Here is a 27,074-nt window from a genome sequence, read left to right on the forward strand (position 1 = left end):
AGTATGTAGCTGTACCATACTATATTTACTGTACTACTGTTGTGCAATAGTAGAGTCCTTGATTTTTTAAACCATAATCTTGTTGCTCCTAAAGACAATTTTGTTTTCATGCTCCTCATTTTATTGTGTTTTCTCTCTGCATTGAGTACATAGTTTTGCGTATCTATTGGTGAATACTTGCATAGTGAAGATGTAATCTGGGAGGTAGTCGTCTTCTACTGTGAATTACATATTCGATATAAGTTGTTACCTTGAATGAGTTTGCTGTTTGCAGAAACATTAGGTTGATTTATGTGAATGTATTTGCTGATTATTGTTGATACCACGGTGCTGATTTAGTTGTGCACAGATGCCATGACATAGGTGATGTTGAAAAGCACTAGAAAAGTAAGACAGTGAGACGTCTACAAGAAAAAGGGTATTAAATTGGGAATATGTACAAAACCAGGAAGAAAACAGTTTAAAATCAATACTGAATACTAAATGATATCATATGTGAAGGATTAGCTATATATCTCAACTCACTGTACTGGAGTGTAAAATTTGCAGTGTACACCAAGTGAAGAGCCCAGAACCATTCTGAAGAATGTAACTTGCCCAAAGATGCAGAGGAAGATATTTTTAAATGAAACACAAAGTGAAAAATGAAACTTGTGAATGTACAGCCTATTATTGTAAAAGAAGGTGAGCAGAATGTGTTAACTGAAACACATAATATGACACAAAGTTTCTCTTGTAAGAAGAAGTCTGGTGGTAAAGACATATGACTTTGAACTGTTTTGTTATCTTCACCAAAGGCGACAAAGTAAATATTCCAGAATTCCAATCAAGAATTACTGTCAATGTGCCTAACTTAGAGGTAGATATCCTTGGAGTAGTGAAGCAACCAAGTCACTTAAGAAAAGCAAGTCATCCAGTCCAGACTGTATACTATTTAGATTCCTTTCAGAGTATTCAGAGTATGCTGATGCAATAGCTCCAAACTTAACTATCATATGTAACTGCTTGCTCAACACATGATCCATACCCAAAGAGTGGAAAATTGCACTGGTCATACCAATATTCAAGAAAGGCAATAGGAGTAATCCACCTAATTACAGGCCCTTATCATTAATGTCGATATGCAGCAGGATGTTGGAACGTGTTCAAACATTATGAATTACGTCGAACAGAACAGTCTATTGACACACAGTCAATGCTTTTAGAAAACTTCGTTCTTGCGAAATACTACTAGTTCTTTAATCATACAAAGTTTTGAGTTCTATCGACAAGGGATTACAAATTGATTCCATATTTCTAGATTTCCAAAGGCTGTACCTCGCAAGCAACTTGTGGTCATATTACATGCTTATGGAATATCGTCTCAGTTATGTGAATGGATTCATGATTTCCTGTCAGAGGGGTCACAGTTCATAGTAATTGGCAAAGTCATCAAGTAAAACAGAAGTGATTTCTGATGTTCCCCGAGGTAGTGTTATAGGCCCTCTGCGTACCTTATTTATATAAAAGATTTAGGAGACAATCTGAGCAGCTCTCTTAGGTTGTTTGTAGATGATGCTGCCATTTATTGTCTAGTAAAATCCTCACAAGAACAGAATAAATTGTAAAATTATTGAGAAAAGCTATGTGTATAGTGCGAAAATTGGCAGTTGACCCTAAATAATGAAAAATGTGAGATCATCCACATGCATGCTAAAAGGAATCCATTAAACTTTGGTTACACAATAAATCAGTCAAATCTAAATGGTGTAAATTCAACTAAATACCTAGGAATTACAATTACAAACAAATTGGAAAGAATACATAGAAAATGCTGTGGTGAAGGAAAACTGAAGAATGCATTTTATAGGCAGAACACTTAGAAGGTGCAACAGACCTACTAAAGAGACTGCCTACACTTCACTTGTCCATCCTCTTTTGGAGCACTACTGCACAGTGTGCAATACTTATGGGATAGAATTAACTTAGTACATCGAGGAAGTTCAAAGAAGAGATATAGGGGAGAGAGTGACACATTTTACTTCCCAACTTTCACCTCCAAATACGAAAATATTTTGTGGACACCAACCTACATAGTGAGAAACAATTATCATAATAAAATAAGGGAAATCAGAGCTCGTGTGGAAATATATAGGTGTTGGTTTTTTCTGCACACTGTTTGAGAGTGGAATAATAGACAGTTATCATCAAGGTAGTTCTATGAACCCTCTGCCAGCACTTATGTGTGATTTGCAGTGTATCCATGTAGATTTATAAGAGGCTTAAAAAAAGAAATGAGCCGGAGGCATAATTACAGGAACAGTACCTGTATGTTAGAAGTGTCACACAAGGCAGTGAATGGCTGCGATGTTAGCCAGTTCTGCACGTACAGCTGGACATTGTCGCCCGAGGTGAATTGTTTGCCCCCTCATAGCCTTTTTAAGGGGACCAAAAATGGTGTAATCACAGGGAGAGACGTCCGGACTGTATGGAGGGTGGCCGAGAACCTCCCATTTGAATTTCTGCAGGAGTGCTGTGACTGTGTTGGTCATATGAGGCTTTGCATTGTCCTCAAGCAGAATGACCTCATGAGTGAGATCGCCTGGTTGTTTTGATGTGATCACTTGGTGAAGGGTGGTCGAGGTTTGCGAGTGACGCTGGGCATTAACTATTGTCCCGTGCTGCAGGAAGTGAATCAGAAGGGAGTCCCCTTAAAAAGGCTCCGAGGGGCAAAGGATTCACTATGGATGACAACGTCCAGCTGTACATGTGGAACTGGTTAACATCGCAGCTCCGGGAATTTTATGAGACAGCCATTCACCGCCTTGTGTCACAGTGGGCCAAGTGTCTCAACAGCCAGGGTCAATACTCCTACACATACAGGTAGTGGTTTCTGTAATTATGCCTCTTGTCTTGTTTATTTTTGAACGCCCCTTGTAGGTTCAGATGTAGATCACCTATAGAAGAGGGAATAAAATCACAACTTTTGCCCCTCACTTAATAGCTCAGCTCTACTTCTGCAGTCTTTTTTATAAAAGTAAATAATCCAGTATTGCTCCATAAAATTAACATGCAAGACTATATTCAAGTGGATTTTATTTGAAGGGAAAAATTAAAAATAAATTAATAATATGTAAGATTTGTTAGATATTAAGATTTGTAATTTCCACCTCAAGCTACTGTTTTGTCAATTTTTCTATCTGTTATTTCATTCTGATGCATAAGATAGCAAACAGCTTTCACACAAAACTCATTATATTTAAACAGAACAAAATTACTTTCTTAAATTAAAAGTTGTGATATGTAAATTCTGTAAAAATTATAGGTCTGCTGTGGAAGAATTAGTCTTTTGTTTATCTATTTATGGTTTACATTGGAACTGATACTAAAAAGATGTGCAATGATTCATGGTAGTTTCCTTTGAATGGTGTGAAATAAATAATTGTTTTGATGTTGTCTCTCTCTCTCTCTCTCTCTCTCTCTCTCTCTCTCTCTCTCTCTCTCTCTGAAACTTCGTCATATTGTACACCTTAACAGCTTCACCAACATGTTAGCTCTCAAGCAACTGAATGGGTACAGTATACAAATAAGTGAAATGGACATACAGCATGTTATCATCATCACACCCATAACAGATTAAGTGCCGTTGTCAGGGATGATCCACTAGTTATGTTCTTCTTTATAGATGACCAGTAAACTCCCGATTCTTTAAAGAACCGAACTCTCATGTTTGAAACAGATTTCAACATTGGATTTCTTTACAGATGAGTTGAGGTGGTAAATATCTGACATTAAGCATGTAAGCAAGAAAAAGTTTACAAAATGTTTGAAATTATACTTTTGTTATAAGTTGCTAAGCACTCCCATTATGAAATACTGGATGAATATACTCTGGGTAATTTGTGCTCTATTTTAAGGAAAAGCAAGTTTTCCACACATCTCGAATATCTCATGAATTGTGTGTCATACAATGATATAATTTTGCAGGTATGTTCAGTGGTATGTATGCGTACTGTCTGCAAACTGTATTATGAATAGAACTGGTAGTGAAGAAGTAACAAATTAAAATGTGTCTAATGCTGAAGTGTTGCTTCATGAACAATGAAAATATAGGAGGTGATAAACGTTTTTTCCTTTCATAATTTTGTGGTGGATTTCAGAGTGAGAAAAAAAATTCCTTAAAGGTTTACAATTATGTGTAAAGTTTCTTGGAAGTTGCCAAGTTCTTTCATTATCAAATACTGGATGAGTAAAGTCAGTTATGCAGCCTCAAGACATACAGTTTTTAACTGTAATATTTGTCTTACTCTGTTAAACTTTTAACTTAAGATTATATCTCTTAATGAATAATTATGATACATTTAAAATTTTTGAATTTGGTCAATAATTATCTGAAATGATGAAAACCAACTTTTGATGCCTCTGAAAGCAATTAGATAGGCAATATGCAACTGATACCGAGTTCCAGGATAGTTGCTTATTACTCTAGATATGCAAGAACTAACTTTGACAGAAGTTTCATCTAATGAAAAAAGATGAGACAGGATATAATGGGCTTTGTTAGTATTATGTTGTGTTTTCTGCTTGTTCACAGGCAATTGTAGCTGAATATTAGCCCCATTTTTTTTTTCTGATGAGCCACACTTATAGACACCACATAGAATAAAAGTTCAGAAATTTATAACAAGATCATTCTTTTTAATCCTTTTTATGATATTGGCACAATTTTGATAGCAATGGCTAAAACTCACTGTTATCATTTCTCAAATATAACCAAAATCCTGAATTATTGCTGCTTAAAAATATGTTGGGTTCAATAAAAACAACTCCTCCCCAAATGTTTCTTACAGAAACAGCCTGCCATTGACAATGACTGTTATCTGTTTTAAGTCCGTGGTTGTGATTTTGTAATGTATTCTGAAATCAGTGTTCCATGATTGGGAAGGGGTGGGGGTAGAGAGAGTGGGAGGGGGCAGGAGGGAGGGAGGGGGGAAGCGGGGAGGGAAGAGCGATGCTTTCAAGGCTGATGGACAAAGAACATGTAAACCAGCCGAAAAAAGTGTTCGAACCAAATTAAATAACAGATTCTGTGCAGTTCCTGGCTTTGCAGAGAGCTTTTTGAACATCTCAACCAGGAATTTTTCACTCCATCAGTCTCTATATTAGCAATATCTGCCTGAAATATTGCAGTAAAGATGATGCACAAACTTTTTCTATGAGAGTATCTCATTTCTTTGGCCCAGACTCTAATGATAATGTGTTACAGTATCCTGTCTGGATGTGCCCAATGTGCTACTTGTTCAATCTGTGATACATTTGATAAAAGCAGATTTCTACTACTGATGTTAATGACAAGATTGAATTGGTTGTGCAAATAAAATTTCATTTAAGAAAATGAGAACAATCTGTGAATTAAAAGTACTCTTCATGCAACGTGCTCAGCAAGGGTTAATGTATCTCTTCATTGCATGTAAAATATTTCAGTCTTTCAGCCAACAATCAGAAAAATAATTTACAAAATAAACCACTCCTGAACCTATTCTCCCAAGCATAAAGGAGTTTTAAAGAAGTGGCAGAAAGAAGTGATTATCTCTATTGCTTCACCACTCAAAAAACCAGCAACATTTGGTGAGAGATTTATTTTTAATTTCATATGGAAGCACAGATCAGAATAAAATTTCAGTCATGATATACTTCCTGCATATGATGGGTCACAGAAAGTGGAGGAGCCTCCCAGAAGAGTGCACTAATCATAATATTCCCATTGGGGCATTCCCTGGGCAACAGTGAACCACTGGCTAATACTTCCAGTTGGTGCTGCAATACAGTAAACATGGTCACTACAGAAACTGTTAAACCAGATAACTTAACTCTTTTTCATTAGAAGCCATTCTCTTTTGCTAACATTCAGACTTTCTCCTTAATTTTGAATAAGAAGAATCAAGTTGCTGATGTACAACAACACAGGGGTAGAGCTATTATTTCTTCTAACAACATACAGCACATTTCACCACATTTGCAAGGAAGAAAAATGGTTAATATTCAACATAAAGAAAGATCTTGAGTGGTACTTCAGACCTCCTGTGAAGAAAACTTAAACTTAAGAGTTTACAGTAGTTATACAGTACCACTCCACAGCAAATAGAATAGTTGACTTTCAATGCATTTTACAGTGATGGAATCAATACATCAGAAGCTCAAGTTCACAGCTCTGTACTTACTTTCTGTATGCATGAGAGCAATAACTCCAACACACTGAATTTCTTGTAAGAGGGCAATGTTAAACTCTGTATTAACTTTCTTGATGCGTGAGAGCCAAAACTTCAGCATGCTAAATTTCTTGAATGTCAAACTACACTTGAGTGTCATTGAATCAAACAATAGTAAAGGACAGGAAGCATGAACAGTTGTTATAAATAACAAAAATTTCCTTTATCATTGAGGACTGTATTTCACAAAAAAAGTGTGTTGTTAGGCTGCAGTTGGAATTCGATTACTCAATAAATAGTACAATTCTCAAGGCTGTCAATTCAACTAAGTACCTGGGTGTTAAAATTACGAACAACTTCAGTTGGAAGGACCACATAGATAATATTGTGGGGAAGGCGAGCCAAAGGTTGCGTTTCGTTGGCAGGACACTTAGAAGATGCAACAAGTCCACTAAAGAGACAGCTTACACTACACTCATTTGTCCTCTGTTGGAATATTGCTGCGCGGTGTGGGATCCTTACCAGGTGGGATTGACTGAGGACATCGAAAGGGTGCAAAAAAGGGCAGCTCGTTTTGTATTATCACGTAATAGGGGAGAGAGTGTGGCAGATATGATACGCAAATTGGGATCGAAGTCATTACAGCAAAGACATTTTTCGTCGCGGCAAGATCTTTTTACGATATTTCAGTCACCAACTTTCTCTTCCGAATGCGAAAATATTTTGTTGAGCCCAACCTACATAGGTAGGAATGATCATCAAAATAAAATAAGAGAAATCAGAGCTCAAACAGAAAGGTTTAGGTGTTCTTTTTTCCCGCACGCTGTTAGGGAGTGGAATGGTAGAGAGATAGTATTATTGTGGTTCGATGAACCCTCTGCCAAGCACTTAAATGTGAATTGCAGAGTAGTCATGTAGATGTAGATGTGGATGTAGATCTGCAATGTAAGGCCACTGGAAGTTTAGTGTATGTTCAGAAGGCAAAATAAAAATTATAATTCAGAAGGAGGTCAAGATGATGTGATTTAGACTTCTTTCCCCACCTGAAAAATATAGATAGAAAATGTAATGTTTGCTTCATCTGTCACTTGTTTTGAACAAAACTGTAGTTGAATAATTTTACATTATTTTATTCTATTTTATTTATTTATTTTTGAGTTGTCAGTCTTCTGACTGATTTGATGCAGCTTGCAATGAATTCCTCTCCTCTGCCACTACTTTTCAGTTCAGAGTAGCACTTGCAACCTACATCCTCAATTATGAGGGAAGATTGGAAAGTAATACTACCAAAAAGCTTAATAAGTAACAAAATAAAAAAAAATCGCAGATGAACTTATAGCTTTTACCAATTTTTCTACAGTCTTCAATGTTTTGAACACATTTCTCCCATCATGGCACCAGGTGCATTATGCTCTTTTCATAGAAGTCCATTTGTTTGGAGTATATCCATTTGTGGACTGCTGATTTTGCTTCCACATCTGTTGCAAGGTATTAGTTGGCCAGCACTCTCTTTTTTGGACCAGACAGGTGAAAGTCCAATCTCACACCCAAATTTGATGATTTTATCACAAGCAGGAGCACCAACATGGGCGTGATCAGTCTCATGAAGTTTGACAGCATCAAAATTATTGTTGTGTTTGTCACAAAGGGTGTAGCACAACTTAAGCAAAGTTGTAATGCAAGCTGTAGCATCCACAGTGATCCCGTGTTCAGCAAAGTCCACCAGTAACACATTATGCATATCCCAGGACACGGCTAGAAGCACTTTCGTAGCAGAGTAATTTCCTAGCAGATTGATTAACTTTGTATTTTTTTTCATACGGGTGAACCAGCATGTTTCCACTCCGTAGAGGCCTGCTTGGTTTCAGGCGTGTAGTGATATGTTTATGAATCATCATCAGTGATGACTCCTTTCATAAAGTTGGGTCCTTGTGGTTGTTGTCATGTTCTGTGGCACCCAGCGAGCACTGACTTTATGAAATTTCAGCATGCAATGAACAATATCATTCACTGCACCGTAGGAAATGTTGAACCACTGCTATAAGGTTCAAAATTGCACCCTCAGTAGCTCTGACATTCTGTGGGCTTGCAGCTGTTACTGGCCGCTTGGAGCATGGCGAATCACGAAGGTTCACATCACCACTTGGGAATATGTGCACAGCCTGTAAACACTGCTACAGTCCAAACAGTTTTCCTCATACACACCATGCAAGTCCCTGTGAATTTCACTTGGTTTATGTCCTGTGGCCCACAAATATCAAACTGCACTTTGCTGCTCTTCACAAGTTGAAGACAATAACATGCACATTATTTTTGCTTTGTATCTCAGGCTTCTCTCGCTAGAGCTCCACATGAAATTAAAATATCCTCTGTAGTGCAAACTTCAAACTATATTGTCATGAAATTTCAACATTCCAGCTGCAATACCAGGGGAGCAAAAAAATTATTGTGTGTTGCTTTCTGATCCTCCCTTATATTTGCTGGATGTATTCCAATCTCTGCATTCCCCTACAGTTTTTCTTCCTCTGCTGTTCCCTCTAGTACTGTGGAAGCTATTTTGTGATCTCTTAACAGATGTCCTACTGTCCTGCCCCTGCTTCTTGTCAGTGTTTTCCATATATTCCATTCTTTGCTGATTCTGCCAAGAACCTCCTCATTCCTTCCCTTACCAGTTCACCTAATTTTCAACAGTCTTCTGTAGCACTGCATCTCAAATGCTTTGATTCTCTTGTGTTTTTTCCACAGTCTGTGTTTAGCTGTCATACAATGCCATGCTCTGTAGTGATCAAATTATCATGACAAATTTAATATGGATAGACAACTAGCTGATTGTGGATTGTCATTTTTCTCCAGCATATTCAATACTGTATAATATTTCATGTTAGCAGCAGGTCATCACATACATACAAGCATGATGTTTCAACTGGACACCTGCCATCCATCTTTTGGTAACCAAAAACTGGAGAGGCTCCCATGTTGCACTATTTATTAGAAAACTATGTTTTGTGCACAGCTGTTGTTCTTATTTTTAAGGCTATCCACACCAACCTCTGACACAAACAGCACCAAGTGTGTCGTGATGAAACTCAGCTATTTGATGAGGTACTGACTGAAGTGGTACTGTGCTAAGTCACTGGAATAACATTTGGGAGGCTGGTGTTTCAAATGCCCATTGTGCCATCCTGGTTTAGGTTTCTCATTGTTTCCTTAAAATCACTTAATGCAAATGCTGGGATAGCACCTCTGAAAAGGAGAGTGGTGATTTTCTTCCCCAGTCTGAGCTATGGCTCCATTTCTAAGGATGTCATAATCAGTGGAATGTTGAACCCCAATCTTCCTTTCATATCTTTTTAAGTGCTTATTGTTGTGGCCTTATTCTGTTAAACGTTCTTTGAGGACTTCATGAAAATTTTCAGATTCCATGCAACATTCAGTTGATTACTGCTACCATGGTTAATAATGTTTACTGCAAAGCATTTCTGTATGAACTTATTAATAATGAAGTCTCAAAACACTGTTGCTGTAGCTAAATTACAGTTTCCTCATATTCCAGTCAATGTCTAATGGATATAAAGTGCTCCCCAATAGGTGGTTTGCAGTAAGTGAGTGCAATGTTTGTGTTCACTGTAATAAAAACATATATACAACGTGGTGGACTTCATCAGTAGAATCAAATTTTCACTTTGCAGCTGGGTATGCACTGATATGAAACTTCCTGGCAGATTAATACTGTGTGCCACACCTAGACTCAAACTTGGGACCTTCCGTGGGCAAGTGCTCTACCCTGTGAGCTACCCAGCACAGCTCATGACCAGTCCTCACAGGATTACTCCCCCCAGTGCCTCATTTCCTACCTTCTAAATTTCACAGAAGTTCTTATGCGAAAATTGCAGGAGGAGCAGTCGTGGAAAAAAGAATATAGCAGAGACATTGCTTAGACTTGGGGCCTTCCATCGAAACAGCTCACTTCACTTAGTGTTGATGAGGTCTCGCTATTCCCAACCGTCATACTTGCAGAGTCTTTAGCATTGGTTATCATAAAATTTAAGATGGGCATCCCTGCTTTATTCTGGTAATGCTTCCCGAATTTATATGTACTCATGAATTTATTTGAAAGGTTGGCGGGTACTGTTGGAATCCATCTTTATACCTTTGCATCCGGTTTTTTATGTAGGAGTTTGAGGAGAGAGGTGCAACCTGCTGAGCCTGCTATTGGTGAGCACTGTATTTCCATTAGGCCTTGACTGGAATATGAGGAAACTATAATTTTAGCTACAGCAACAGTGTTTTGAGACTCCATTATTGAAAAGTTCATACAGATATGCTTTTCAGTAAAACCTCTTTTTTGGAGGTATAGTGACAATTCATATTGTGGCCCTATGTGGAAACTTAATGGAGTTTTTTATGACGTCTTAATTCTAGTCATAAGAATATACATTTTGCATAGAAATAGAAAAGACAATTATTTACTGTTCATGGACATTGTAGTCAGACATAAAAATGGTGGCTCTCCGGAGCATTTGGTTATCTTTAGTAATGTGCTGTCTTAATCTTCGATGATTTTGAATTTAAGTTATTTTCCAGCTACCTCCTTAAGCGCAGCCATTCTGAAATTGATACATGATGATTTACTACTGCAGAAGACTGGAGTTTATAAAATACCTTGCTAGTATGGTGCGGCTTTTATCGGCCAGACAATATACACTGTGAAAAAGTGTTGCAGTGAATATAAATCCCAACAAGTCTGCTGTAGCTGAGCCCCGTGTCTCCATATTCAGCAGAATATATACTTTAAAAATATTTGTTGCAACGACGTCATTTTCTGGCTCCATTGTTAGAGAGCCATAGAGACGTGCATTGCTGAAACCGTATTAGATGTAACATGATAAAAAGTAGAATAAACTGAACCCCACGGAATGCAACAGTCCTTTGAACAGCTGAAGTTTGCACGTCCACCGTCAATGGCATTGCTATTGTCTGTATATCACCATTACAATGCGGCTGACAGTTGAACATGAAAGAGAGGATTTTGTTGCTTCACTATTATGTACAAGCTCAATATAACTCCAGTAGCAGCAGCTGTGTAGTTGCATACTGATTACACTCATATGAATTCTTTTTGTAAGATTGTGATAGTCCTATCACTTTCCTACTCAATTTCATAATTATCTTCATAAATTCGGTAAGAGAAACATGCTGCACCGAGAAACAAAGCATATAAAAACAAATCACAACAGTTACCCAACAAACCCAATTGTTGTCCACCGATAAGTGGTAATGGTCAACTAAGGTAGCAGAGCGATATGACAGTTGTCTACAGGATGGAAGATGTGACCAAACTCATGCTCAGATTGTTCGTTACTGTGGTAGCTGTCCTATAATAAACTAGCTGTCAATTACTTTTTTATTCTTATCCAATTATAGGTAGTGTGGACGGTCTTGGTATTACAATCATTCCCCATGCTGAAATTATGTAGAGTATACTAATTAACAGTGCTCCATGGAAGTGTGTGCCATTCTTCGCTAATTTGCCTAAAGATCTCTGGCAGATATCCAGTTGAAACATTTTGCTTAAAAGTAAATGACTATTGACTATAACCACCATTCGCTGAGTACTTGGTATGCTGTGAAAACTACAAGAGCAACTAGCCAGTTCTTCAGCCAGATGAATGACCACTCTGTTGATAAACATGCAGGACACCACAAGGTGTAAGCCTGTAAGCTGTTTTGATTTCCTTTCCACCACTTCTCACCAAAGTATCAGTTCCTCGGAACTAGGTAGGTGGGAACTTTTCTCCCAGAATACCTTCTGTTCTTGCAAATGTGCTGAACTAGACCTCTGTTTCATTACTTCTTACTGTCATCTGTTTATGCTTACATTCCCTTGCCTGATGTTTCTACACAATTGATCCTGTAGCCAAACCTTGTACTTATACTCCCTACATATCAAATTGTTTTGTATGTCACATTTTCAGTACTTATTTTCTACTTTTGTTGAGAGCCACTGGTCTCCCTCTATATTGTGCTGTCTATTACCTCTCTTACCCACAGCCAAGGTAATCACAACCTCTGTCATCGAACTCCAGTATCCAGGTGATAATTTTGTAATGTCTATTTCGAATGCATAATGAGCATCAGCCTGAATGTCAAAATCAGGAAAACACAAATTTTGCATCAGCCTTCACCAGATATTAACTGTAAAAATGCAACTGTAACACACAGTAGTGAAATCCTGTGAAATGTTGAGCATTTTTCATTCCTTTGCAGCCATCTTTCAAATAACACAAATATTGATACTGAAATCCAGTATCACATAAGATGTACTAGTGCAACTTTTGGCCATTTGTGGAACAGAGTCTTCAATAACCATGGCTTCAGCATTCACACTAAGCTCTTTGTCTATCAAATTATCATTGTACCAACTGTCACTTATGAGTTGAGGTCTGGACCACATATAAAAGACATGTGACGCTCCTCGAGAAGTATCATCAGCGATGCCTCAGTAGAGAACTTAAACTTAAATGGTGAGATTGGCTTAGCAATATTATTATTCTATAGGAAACAAATACTATTAGCATGGAGGCCATTATCGTCAAACACCAACTTTGATGGACGGTCATTTTATCAGCATGCCTGACATACATGTACCAAAACAGATAGTTTATCCCCAACTCAAAAATGGACAAGGAAGGCAAGGAGGGTCACTGAAATGGTACAAAGACATTCTTAAGTAACACTTAAAAGAAATTACTAAATTGAAGCCAGTAATTGGGAAACTACTACCTCCTATCTTCCGATGTGGCATTGGGCTGTTTACGATGGCTTATAATACTGTGAAAACCAGTGGTGAAGACTAAGATTGAACAAATGGTGCCGTAGGAAAGAGCAAGAAAATCTATTGACAAATAATCTGCAGGAACCTGTGGTTGCCCTGGCAGAATGTGCCCTCACTTTAGTAGAAAATATGGTTCCAAGATTGGTCTTCTGAGCTACTCATTATTACAATGTAGGTAATGTTTTGATAGTTTAATGCTACAGCCTTTCCACGAGTCATAAAAACTCGTTTTCCTCATTTGTGTGAGTAATTCAGAGCTGTACTCGATATAAGAAGTAGCCGTGTCAAAGTGTTATGCGTGTATTGAGTTGTCAACAGGAACACATGAAGTAGTGAAACTTTGATAGCTTTCTGACAAGTCCTTTTTCATACAGTACTTACACAGTGTTTTATCAAAAATATCTGGACACCTATTAGTGGACATTACTGTGAGGTGTGTCCACACTTGACCTTTATGGTGGCTGGAACTCTGTTAGACTCTTTCGGTGAGGTGTCTGAATGTCCATGAGGAATCACGGCCCATTCTTTTTCAAGAACTGAAACCAGAGAAGATAGTGATGCTGATTAGCATGATTAATCACTTCAAATCACTCATTTCTAGTCATCCACTATCCAGAGGCGCCGCTCTTTACACTACCTCAGGTGTTGTTAAGCACTGACTTTAGAATTGAGTGGTTAATGAGGAGCACTTGTCTATGGAACGCCATTCTTTTTAACTTTCTATGCACTGTCATTGTGCTAACTGGACTGCTGGTAGCACTTTGGTACTCGAGTAATTTCTTCTACTGGTTTCATGCAATGTTTTACAACCATCCTCTGCAACACTCGATGGACCTTGTCTATCAGTACATAAGATGTACATTGTCTTGGTTTTTCTGAGCTTTAAAAGGATCCGTTACTCAGCTGACATCCAATGCCTCATCCATGTTTGAAGTTGCAGAGCTCTCATGACAAATTCTGCTGTGACTGCTTCTCTATTGACAACACAATACTCCCTGCCTCCTTTCATACTGGAGGGGGGCGGGGGCTGCCTCTCATGACATTTAATGGACAATTTTGCATTACATGTGATTCTGTATTCTGTGATATGAGTGATGCATGGTACCAGGAGAGAGAGAGAGAGAGAGAGAGAGAGAGAGAGAGAGGGGGGGGGGGGTGTCTACTTTATTACTGTCCCAGAGAATACACCTTAATGTTAGGTTCTGAGTAGCAACTGAAAAGCTGAACGAATACAGCTGAAAGATCGTCATGATCTAACTAGAAACCGTACCACTTGATAACAGTTCTTGAAGGTACAGTTGAATACATGGTCTGTCATTGTAAGGAAACACTGTTGTATGGTTTGTTGTTGGTATCAAGGTGCCAGCCATGGATAGTATGTAGGGTAACATTGTGCTGGCTGAATACCCATGCCAGGACTGCAGTTCGGCAGGTAGAGTGTGATGAGGTCTCCTGTTGGGCTGAGTGGATGAGGGGAGAAAAGAGGTGATGAGCAGGAGTGGGAGCATTAAGGGAGGGTAGCTTAGAGGGAGAGTAAGAGGCAGCAGGTACACGTTATGTGAAGTGCGATTGGATGTGACGCACAGGCATCCGAGAGGGCTGTGGTCATGCCCATGTAAAATGCTGTGCAGGAACTGCAGCAGAGCTGGTATATGGCGTGTCCACTTTTGCAGGTAGCCCTGTGCTGATGATAGGATAAGCCTTTGATGAGAGTAGAGTAGGGTGTGCTGAGTGGTTGAATGTGGCAGGTCTTGCACCCATCCCAAATAAATGCCTGCTCCATCTATCAGCATCAGTTCAGCTTTTGGAACCACACATAGATGAGAGTTTCCTTGCAACTCATCCTTTGTTGTTTCCATAGTACTCCTGGCCTAAATCTCTATTAACTCCGTGCACCCATGTTCTCTTTTCCAGTAACCCCTTCCTCTGATCTATCGACCCTCTCAATCCGCACTCTCAAATCATCATCATTGTGCACTTTATGAACACAGCAGCTCCATTGCCAATGCATCAAATCCCTGCATTGTGCACCTAGTGCCTCTTCCTCCTGCATTCCTCTCTCCCAAACCTATGCCTGCCTCTGTACCATCAGCCACATTTCCTCAATCCTCCATTTCACTCTTCGGTACCATCACTGACCTCAGCCAACCCAACAACCCTGCACTCCAGTCTTGCTACTCAACTGCACTCCTGGAACTAGGTATTCAGCTGATACAGTTTAGCTGTGGAGAGTTCATCTGTGCTCAGTGACGCAACTTTAAAGACACTGATGTATTGTGGAACTTACTGTGAATGGTGGCCAGCTATATGAATTTCACTTGTCTCTATTTGCACTTCATCATTTCAAAGGAATTCTGATATAGCTCCCAGTGGAAAGCCACAATGTTTCTGTTTGCTTCATTATCAGGAGACTGTTAATATCTTGTATGTATCGATTTTGCTGTTTGCAACATTTTAAACAAAACCAATAAATTATGGAATTATATGTAGAAGATTTCAGCATGAAATCATTCTTCATGATATCTCATTTATGATCAGATGTTAAATAACTCTCAGATATTTTCCAGTAATTAAAATGTAAATGCAAGTAAAATTTTCTGTCTTAGTACAGTTTTACAACATAGTTTCTACGAGGACCACTGAATGGAGTGAGTCTTGGATAGCAATTTAGTTTCCAGAATATTTTTTCCCCCTTCTTCTTTTGTCAGGTCAGTATATTTGACATTAGCCTGATGCATGTGCTGTAGATTTGATTATTCATTATTTTAAGTTGATATATTAAAATATAACACAAACATTGATTTTATCACATGGTCTGTACCTCTGTAATCCCTGCCTATCCTGTTTGGTCTCCAATTCAGATCGAAACATTGCAGCCTGTAGATGTAAAATACTTTTTTAGATGTCAGCCCCGTAAGAGCCAGTACTGTTACTATTGCAGCACTGTGAACGTCTTGTTCAAGAATTACAACGGCAGCTGTTGGAGGAACGTGAGAAGCTTGCAGTCGCCATGAGAGTTGATGAGAGCAAGGACTACGCCATTTCCCAATTACAGACTGCTTGGGAAAAGTTGGTTGGCCATTGGAATGATCTTGAGGACGAGCGTAATGAGCTAGCACAGCAACTGCAAGACCATAAAATCACTGCTGCCCAGGAGGTTACTGAGCTACAAGAGGTAATTCTGTGTGATTTTATTAAACAGTGGAGACTCCAGGTAGGAATATTAACAATGTAAGAAAAGACAGATTGCTACTTACCATAAACAGGTCTCGTTAAATTCCAGGCATGATTAGGAGACACTTAAATGAAGCTTGTGGCCGCAGCCTTCATCAACAAAAGATAGAGGCACACACCATTCATTCAAACAAGCAAGCTCACCTCATGCACACATGGTGCCATCTCCAGCATCTCGAGCTGGAACGCCAGGTATTCTGACCTGATATGCTGGAGTTGGTGCTCATGTGTGCATGAGGTGTGCTTTCTTGTGTGTATGAATGGTGTTTGTGTCTCTCCTATCCATTATACCACATAATCGGACTATGGAATACGAACTTTTTTAATGCCATTGCATGTTACACGAAATACTGATTTTTTTTTTTTTTTTTTTTTTTTTTTTTTTTTTTTTTTTCCCCCCCAAATCAGTTACTCGCAGTCAGAGAGCCACCAGAGTGAGTGGCTGCAATGTGTGATACCTTGGTCCTTAACCTACATCACAGTACAGATGGTTTCAAAAAGTCGATCACACTGCTGGGGACCTCTCCTTGTCAGTTGTCCTGAGGGATGCAGATGTAACAGACTGTTTACAGTGATCGCTAGAGATAAACTTGATTTCCAAACTGAAGTACCAATGTGTAAGTGTGAATAGTACTTCATCATGCCCATGAAATACCATACCTACTACTTTTCAGATGCTGTGAAATGTTAATAGGTTTTGTGCATAGGTAAGATTTGTACATTCATAGAAATGTAATTTTCTGCACAACATCTTTGCTTTTCATACAGATAAATGTCAGAATAGGTGTCTAAGGGCTACATTCAAATGATTTTTGGACATCATCACACTTTTTGGTAACACAGTCTGTAAACAGTTGCTAAAATTTCTGAGTGTTTCTTTCTTCTTCACGTGCTCCTAAGTGAACTTTTATACTCAACTTTATAACCCCAATGATACGTTATCTCATTTATGTGTTATTTGTGTCTGGAACAACTTAATCTGCAGCAATATATTAATCAGCTAGAAAAAGGATTACTCTATTCAGTACATACAAGGTGACTTCAAGAGTAAGTTACACATTATTATGGCAGGCCAAGTAACTTATTGAATATTGCACTACACTTCATGGTAATACACTGTTTTTCATCATAATCACCAAGTGCCTGTAAACAATGTTTGGAACATTGTACTAGTCTTTCACTTCCTTGATGACAGAAGTCCACTCTTCCCCACTCATGGAGCCATTTGAGAACCACTGTGCGAATGGAAAATCTGCGAGCACTGCGTATCATTTCCTCAGTTGCCTGGACATTGTTGTCTTTGGTCAGTGTTCAGCTTGATTGGCTTGGTTTAATTGTTAGTACCATTTCATTGCAGCTGGGTGGAGGTACTCTTAAAAGCTAATTAAATAAATATATATAAAGCTTATTTTAACTGTGGCCTACCCCCTGAGATGCATTTAAGTACCCTGGGATAGGGCTGCTCTCCCCTCTGTGATATCTGTACTCTGGTTGTATACTGCTTCTTTAATTCAGCTAATGAAAGTTCTACACACTGGTTTCACTCAGAAGAATGAATTGATAGTTCAGTCAACTAAAGCACTAAAAGAGTGGATTCAGTTGAAAGGAGGATACATGGTTCAATCGACAGATAAAAGCATATTAGTTTCACTTGAAAATAAGGAATGAATATTTCCCTCAATACACAACTACATAGGACTTTGTAGACTTTTCATGTGGTTACTATCTTAGACTGATTGCACTTAAAAGAAATGAGTGAATAATAACCCAATTGATACGTAAAACTACAACTGACTGAATCAGTTTTTTTCATTCAGTTGTTCTCATCACTATAATCAGTGCTGTATAGCTGGCGAGAATCAACCAGAATCTAAATTTCTGGTGCTCTAGGTTGTGATCCCAATGGTTCACATTGAATACAAGAGACAATCCACTTTTCATAATGGCGTATGATTATCCAGTATATGCCGTGTGCTCAATTTCTGCTTATTGTGATGACTTTCTTCCTCATACTGTGTTTTTAAATTAATCCGAGGAAATGAAAGTGGTTGTGGAGAATTTGTGTTTTTTCATTTTTTTAGCTTATACAGTGGTCAATGTAAACTTTTAATGTGATGCACTTCTAAGTAAATTGGAGTCTACTATTGACAACAGGTTCTCAGCTTAAACAGAAAAATATGGCACCAAGTAAAATGTGGCGCCAGTAGTGAATCAAAGAAGTCCTGAATAACAATGCATTTCAGGACGACGACGGTTCAATCCCGCGTCCGGCCATTCTGATTTAGGTTTTCCGTAATTTCCCTAAATCGCTCCAGGCAAATGCCAGGATGGTTCCTTTGAAAGGGCACGACCGACTGCCTTCCCCTTCCTTCCCTAATCCGATGAGACTGATGACCTCGCTGTTTGGTCTCTTCCCCCAAACAACCCAACCCAACAATACATTAAAATATATTGTAGCTGAAAGAGAGATCTGTACAGTACGGTCAAGATAAGAATGGATTTAGAACTGATTTCATATTATAGAAATTGCCATGCTTCTTGGAGCACACACAGAACTAGTCGCCAGTTATTGCTCTTCTTTTGCATTAATATCATACATTCTTAAATACAAGAAATGCTGCTCTAGTATGATGCACTTATAAAGTGTTTCAGAGAAATTGAGGTTCAGTGCTTCACAATCCTGTTGAGTACCATACAAGAATGCTAGCCCTTGAGCAGTGGTGTTAGCACAACTGATAAAGGCAGCAGACTATGTAGAAATCTGCTGTATTGTGTTCAAATTCCTTTTTTCCTCTTACCACCAATCTTCCATCTTCCACCAAACACTTGCATCACTACAAACCCTGTCTCACTGAAAAGGAACGATGATAATAACAATAATGATAAACATTGTGGTACATTCCTGATGAGGTATAATCAGGTATAATAAGGAGTATTGATGAAATGATAGTTTACATATTGATAATATTTTGAACATATTGCAAATACAGTGACGGATATTTTTTTGTCCACATCTACATAAATATTGTGTAAACCACTACACTTTGCATCACAAAGGGTACATCATACCAGTATTATCTAATTTATTTTCTATTCCATTTGCATATTAAATGGATGGAAAAGTAAAGTACCTGTCAAAATGCTTCCATATGGGCCCTAATCTCTCTTATCTTCTTCTTATGATCCCTACATGAGACGTATATGTTGGTGGCAGCATTAGCCTGGTATGCCTTCAGTGCCATACCAACATGAATGTATCAATAAATAAATGATCATTCTGTCACAGTTCCTTATAATATCTTCATTATACCTCACCACAAATATATCAGAACAATTATTGTTATTATTATTATTATTATTATTATTATTATTATTATTATTATTATTATACCTTAAAACATTTATTGTAGTGATTCAAGCTTGCTTGAAAAAAAGGAGATAAATATAAAATGATGTGACTCAAACATGCCTAGAGATTTCTTGTCAACCACCTTTGCCAATTGCACTAATGCTGCTCATCTGTGGCTGGCACTTTCATGCGGTATTCAACAGGCTTGTAAAATGTTGAACCTGAATTTCTCAGACACACTTAAGAAGCCTGTCGTAATAGAGCAGCCTTTGTTATGTCTAAGTATCCACTACAACCATGCAAAAGTTGAACAAAATTGGTAACCCATTTTGTGTTGCTTCCACGTTTAGTAACTAAATAAAACTCTGAAATGGTTCATAACAGCTGTCATGCCTCTTTAACAATCACTTCTTTGACATAACAGAGAAACAAAGGTTATTCAGCTTGAAAGAAAAGTCATTACAGTCTAAGTGAGGATCACTAACACATGCGTTTAATGATTTACTATAATAATAATAATTATTATTATAACGTTTAGAAACCTTAGCTTTGTCTTCTGTACGTATTATGAGGGTTTGATGGCTGCAGTTTAATCATGATAGAAACTTTACTGTTCACTTTTAAGTCATTCTGTTTCAGTTAACTAAAAAGGACACAGGATGCAAGCTGTTGATGAAATTATGGTTAGGATCCCATTGTAAAGGAACTGAAAATATTGTGATTTAATCGCAGAGGTGCTGAAAAATTGTTCCAGTGACACACCAGAGAAATATCTGGTAAACTTTTTATCTTTGAGAGACATAGGAACAATTTCGCTCTTTGTTTTTTATTTCTTGTATGAACGACTACTTTTTGTTCTGATGGGCTGGTGGGATGTCGTACTGTCTAATTACTAGTGTGTGTGTGTGTGTGTGTGTGTGGTAAATGAAAGAGTTAAGACGCAAGATGTGTTTTATATTATTTTCATCGCACAACAAGCCTTATTCCCATGCCTATGGCGTATTTATGTTAAGCAGAGAAGGCGAGTTTTAGATGGAACCGAAGATCTTCAAAACGGCACTGCTCAACAATAGAGGTACGTGATTGTGCTCTCTACTTTCCTTTCGTGGCCGCTAAAATTACTTCCGATTCGTTTTGCCGAGACATTCAGAACCTGCAATCTTCTTTTTCTTATAAAAATACTAGTCCGATGCAAAAGAAATACTCTTAGATTTAAATAATTGCCATTCTTTTACCCAGGCCACGGGGAATGATAGGACGTACGTGCCTCTACTCTGACGAAATTATTTCACAATGAAAATTTCTCATCAGACCGCAACCACTCGCACGCGAATGTACGTACCCTCTGAATGTACCTAGTCAGTCACGCGCATTGTTCAAAAGCTTTACTTTTAATATTCAGTGGATTACATTTCCGAAATTAATTTTTGTTTATGCTGCAAATCGTACTTCACGCGAAGTATTTATTACGTAAGTTTCAGGCTCAATTTAATAAAAAAAAAAAAAGATTCCGAATAATAGAAATAAAGAATAACAATCAAACAAATCAAACCTAAATAAACAGAATACAAGCTTATCATGATTTAAATTGCTACAATGCATTTTCTTACTCTTTGTACAGAAACTGAAAGTGCCACCCAGTCAAGTACACGGTTTCCAGAAATTTTATCCACGTCCCCCAATGATTCATTTCAGTTTTGTGAATTCCTCTCATTGCATAGTGGACCCCACAAAATTTACTCTGACAACATGCTCAAGACCTCATTCGGCAATATTACCGAGTTAGCAAAATTTGCATTCTCATACACATGAAAATTTGGAGCATCTAATGGAAAAATAAGTGTTAATCAGCAAGATTAATTACTGAGCCCTATGTTTAATATGGTAACATAACTCTCTTTATTTCCATAGTGCCCAAGGTATATTTCATTAAAAACATTCATAGTAACAAACTACTTTTTTGACAAAATGTACAAAACTGTCTTATACAGTTATGTTTCAGTTGCAAATTTTATAGATTCACATCAGTTAAGCCAATCAGACAACAGTATGGGGTGTCATTGAAGAAATGATCAATATTTGGGGCTGTGACATGCAAGAACACTCATTCATATGGATGTATGCCCTGTTCTAAATGATTTCTGAAATAGAACACATTTAATGTACATTTGTTTTTGGACTAGTGGCATGCACATTTGTGTCTTAACCTGTCTGACATATTGATCTAGCCCAACTACCTGGTTGCTTTCAATCTCTTTCCTTGGAATGTCTTTCTGCCATTAAACTAGCTCGTCCAACACTCAGTTGCCCTTTATGTGTTGTGAGCAGAGTGTATCAGAGAGAAACTTCTGTTAACTGTGTTTGTACACATGCTGGCTAAAATGCCACACACCTACACTAATGTGTAATATGCAGATATGGTGTATTTTTACTGCTTATGTAATGGTAGCACTCCTGCTGCTGTCGAAAACTACCTAGAGTGCTTTCAAATACGTTGAATTCTTGATTGTACAGTACTTACCACAGTTATCAACATATTTCATGAAACGTGTATTCTTCGAAGTTCCCAATTTTCTTCTGAACGTGTAGTTCAACAACCTGTTCAGGAACAGCAACCAATTGTTGAAATGGTGCAGTGTAGTCTTATTACCAACTGCATCTCAATACTGTGCATATGGCAACATCCCATGAACACATGTATGGTGAATATTACGTGCAAAAATCTTTTACCCATTTCCCGTAGCCTTCACATTGGTGACAATGCCTTACGACTTGAGTTTTGTTTTTGTTTAAATGACAGTCATCATTTGCTTCCATTAATACTGTTCGTTGATGAAACCGTGTTTACATGGAATGGAATTAACAGTGAACATAATAATCATCTATGGTCACTGGAAAATTTGCACACTCCAGTGGAAACCGAGTTCCACATTCATTTTTTTGATCAATGATTGGTGCGGTGTAAATAGCAACATGTCGCTAGGTCCAGTCATTTTTTACGAGTGAATGACGGGGCAGAATTACTTGCATTATTGGAACATTACTTTGTTGAACACCTTGCGAACATTCCTTTGGCCAAGCTGACTGCAATTTTCAGCATAATGGAGCACCTACACATTTTACCAGATGTGTAAGGGAATATCTTATTTGCACTTATCCTATCTCTGGATTAGTAGCATAATCAGCTCGCCACCAAGATCACTAAATCTTATGCCATTAGATTTTTGTTTATGAGGTCGGATGAAGTCTGGGGTGTACAAATGAAAGGTGAATGCGTAAGATGAACTGTTTGGTCAAATCATGGACAGTGTTGCTCTCGTTAGGGATCGTGCACAGGCACTCAGGTGACATGTTCTCCCAATACTGCACAAATACATTGAAGTTGGTGGTGGTTATATTCAAACATTTATTATGAACTATACAACAGCTGTAATATGATGTGTATGATAATGCTGATCCTTTGTAAAATGCATATTGTGATGCTTATTAACTGTTGCACAGGGTGGTTATAATTGAACTTTCACTACTTGAGAGGGCCCCCACGAAAAGCAAGTGATCTCATAGGACAATGAATATTTATGGGAATATTTGTACGGATGTGTGTACCAAGTTTACATTCCAGGTTAAAAATGCTCAGTGGGAGGACCTGGCACTGCTCTAGAGATTGCTCTATTACTGCCCAAAACATCTCAGGTGGAATGTTGGCTACCTCCCTCGCTATGCTCATATTCGACCTCCAACGTGTGCCAGTGTGCCATTGATAAACACTGTTCTTCAGGTAATCCAATAGCCAAAAATCACCTAGGTTCCAATCTGGTTATTGTGGTAGCATGCAGTTTGGAATGATAGGCCAATGATTCGGTTTTCTCCAGAGTAACGAAATGACCTCATGAGCAGTGTGATGTGGAGCTCCGTGTGCATCAGAACAATTGAGTCCAAAGCACCTTTCTCCCATAGATCAGGGATGATAAGTCTATGAAGCAGATCAGAGTAATGTGTGCTGTTTGTGCTCAATGTCCTCGGTTCTTGGTGTTTGAGATCCTCCCATGTCAAACATGTCAGTACCAGTGGCAAATGGGAAGTCATAAGACTAACACTACTGGCAATATATATCCTGTAGCATACAGTCTGAGCATCATTCTTATAGAGTTAGGTACCCATACAGTAAACAGTTTTCTTTCTACACTGACTCAAGTAGCTAAAGTTTAATTATAACCACTCTGTACGTAAGTAAACTTCACAATATGGAGTAACACAGAAAATAAATAACAATATTCATTAAATGTTTTCTATCTTGGAAACCATTCGGAATCGGGCACATGTCTATATGAAGTTTTATGGATTATACCCCTTCTGGGACAAGATATATATCCACACTCAGCTGTAGATTTTTGCCGCACTGTCCTTCGGGTTCATATGGTTGTCATTTCCATTAATTTTCATATGTAAATTATTTGAAAGTCTGTTTAGAGCCAACACGCCTTTCGTTCGAAACTGTTATATAAGCACAAAAAACTTCTAGACAGATGAGCTGTATCAAAAGATGTTAAAACATAATAGAAATTATAACATACAAACACAGACAACCTTTAGTGTGAGGTCACTGTTAGCATAAAGTACTTGCAGCTATGGCGCAGGCAACTGAAGGGATTTGGCCACCAAATGTCACTCCATTTGAGCACAGCTGACAGTCATATATTTAAAAAACATTATTATGGATAGCAAAATATGCATAAATGAAACAGCTGTGAGCTAATAATAAAATAGAAATAGTACTTGAACTATATAATTAGGCCTCTGTCGATAAAGTACGAAGGTCGTTCAGTAAGTAATGCCCAACATTTTTTTTCTCAGAACATATTTATTGTTAAGAGTCAGAATATGGTGATAATATACATCAACATGTCTTGTCCATGCCCTATTTTTCTACGTAGTCCTCATCACGTTCTATGGCCCTACGACAATGTTGTGGAAGAGCATGTATTCCCAGCTGATAAAAGCCCTTGTCCTGTAGGCTTCAAAGTGTGTTCCCTGTAGAGAATCTTTAAGTGGCCCAAAGATAAGGAAACGCGAGGCTGCTGGGTCTGGACTGTAGGGTGGATGAGGCAATGATGTTTAACCCAATTTGGCAATGTGTTTCAGGATTTTCAGACTTGTGTGTGGGTGTGCATTATCATGTTGAAGCAAGGTTTCTGCTGGATCTTGTCCGATTGAACATGTCAGAAACGATTCTTGAGTTTATTCAGACTCTTCATGTATGCCTCTGAATTGATGGTTGACCCTCTTGGCATTACATCCATGAGAATGACATGATCACAATCACAGAAGACTGTCACCATGACTTTTCTGGCAGAGGCGGGGTTGTCTTGAATTTCTTCTTTTGAGGTGAATGAGGATGATGCCACTCCAAGGACCGTCTTTTTTTTCCCAGTGCAAATTGGTGCACCCAACTTACGTCCCCCGTAACGATCCATGACACCATGTCAGAAAGGCCTCTCTGTTGGTCTCAAAATGCTCCAACAATTCAGATGGAATAGCTTTTCTTTAAATCGTGTGGTCCGCTGTGAGTATTCGTGGAACTCATTGTGAGCACTTCTTTGAATATATGAGAGTCTCGATCATTGCAGACACACATCCAATACTGACCGACAACTGTAGAGCCAATTGTCGAGTTGTGATGTGCCAGTTGACACAAATAATGGCATCCACATGATTCAGCAAGTCTGGAGCAGTGGCTGTGACAGGACGTCCCGAGTGTGGCTGATCATGGAGCTCTGTTTCTGCATTTCCTGAGGCTGTAACTTTCTTTACTCATCACCAACTGTACTCCTATCAACTGCAGCATTGCTACACCTGCACACAAACGTTTATGGATGTTCACCATGGTTTCTTTTTCTGCACCCAAGAATTTAATAATAGCACACTGCTTGTAATGTGAGTCGTATGTAGACGCCATTTTGACACTGCCATCTGCCAGAATGGTTCAAAACTTCATCAGTGCGCAGAACAAACATCAGATGTGAAGCACCAACAGGGACGTTTGTCTGTGTATATTAACGACTTTTTTTTTAAAAAAAATATGAGACCATACTTTTTGAACGAACCTTGTACTAGCTACAATTTTAAAATGGATGTATTTAAGATATGTATTGTATACTATGTATTGCTTTGGAAGCAGCAGACCAACTATCAAAAGAAACAGAATACACAATGGGCATGCGAAAAAAAAGCCAAGGAGGTGCCAAAATACGTGACCTTACTGATATTGGACAGTGGTGCATGCTTCTCTGACTGGTTTGGATGTGGGTGGTGTGTGGCTGGGAACAGAAATTAAAAGGAGTTGGGTCAGAAAGATTGTAAGTATGCTAGAATTTCTGTCAGATAATGAAAGAGAAGTATTCAGTGTAAATTTGTTTTGTTCATTCAGAATTTTGTTAGGGCAGTGTTTCTTGTGTCCATAGATCTGTAGTTCTAAGAGATTCAGTAACTGACCTTTTGGTGCAGTGTGCAGTACTTGCAAGTCGTTATCTGTAGTTGTGTTCTGTAAGATGTAATCAGAATATGATTTTGTTCTGTGGATGTATGTTCGCTGAACCCATTAGGGGAAGTCAAATGAAAATGAGACAGATGGAAGAAATATATTATTGTTTGTTTCAAAAGTAATTTCCAAAACTGTTAATCCATTTCTCCCACTATGAGACAAGATGATAAACACCTTCCTGGAAAAATGGTTTAATTTGCCTACAGAACCGTGATTATACCCAGGCATACACCTCTCCACCCATAGCAAATCGAGGCCACAGATGTCATTCCTCTAGCCTCAAAAATATATAAGTTGTGCGGAGAGAGACACTGTAAATGTGTAAGCACTTTCCAGTGAGACTTCTGCAGTACAATCAAAACAATTCCTTATTTTTGGAGCCCTGAATGAAGACATTCGTGGCCATCGATTTTCTTCAGGCACAAATGTGTAGCTGGCCTTCAGTGAGGATGAGATCAACATCAAGGAGAGTAGCATGGAAACAGGTCAGTCCATGTGGCAAAGATGACATCAATGTATCTAAACCATTTCAGGGGCTGAGGGCATATGGATCCCAGGAAAGTGCCCTCCAAGTGACCCAACTCTCTCACAAAGATTACAAGACTTAGCAAGCGGGAAAGCGCCGGTAGATAGGCACAATGAATAAAACACACACACACAGAATTTCGAGCTTTCGCAACCGGCGGCTGCTTCGTAAGGAAAGAGGGAAGGAAAAGGAAAGATGAAAGGATGTGGGTTTTAAGGGAGAGGGTAAGGAGTCATTCCAATCCCGGTAGTGGAAAGACTTACCTTAGGGGGAAAAAAGGATAGGTATATACTCACGCGCATACACACACACACACACACACACACACACACACACACACACACACACACACACACACACACACACACTCATCCATACATACACAGACACAAACAGACATA

The 27,074-nt window shown here is 38.4% G+C and overlaps 1 protein-coding gene across 11 annotated transcripts in view; it reads left to right on the plus strand.

Annotated features, from left to right (window-relative positions):
• The window catches only part of LOC126268066 (centrobin), a 245,520-nt gene that overhangs the window by 74,560 nt on the left and 143,886 nt on the right, over window positions 1-27,074 (plus strand). For all 11 annotated transcript variants that reach the window (XM_049973525.1, XM_049973550.1, XM_049973505.1 and 8 more), the window contains one exon: window positions 15,965-16,198. In XM_049973525.1, the coding sequence (XP_049829482.1) occupies window positions 15,965-16,198 (234 nt within the window). The remainder of the gene's footprint in view (window positions 1-15,964; window positions 16,199-27,074) is intronic.

Source organism: Schistocerca gregaria, chromosome 1, assembly GCF_023897955.1.
Source record: "Schistocerca gregaria isolate iqSchGreg1 chromosome 1, iqSchGreg1.2, whole genome shotgun sequence".
In the NCBI taxonomy this organism is placed as follows: domain Eukaryota; kingdom Metazoa; phylum Arthropoda; class Insecta; order Orthoptera; family Acrididae; genus Schistocerca; species Schistocerca gregaria.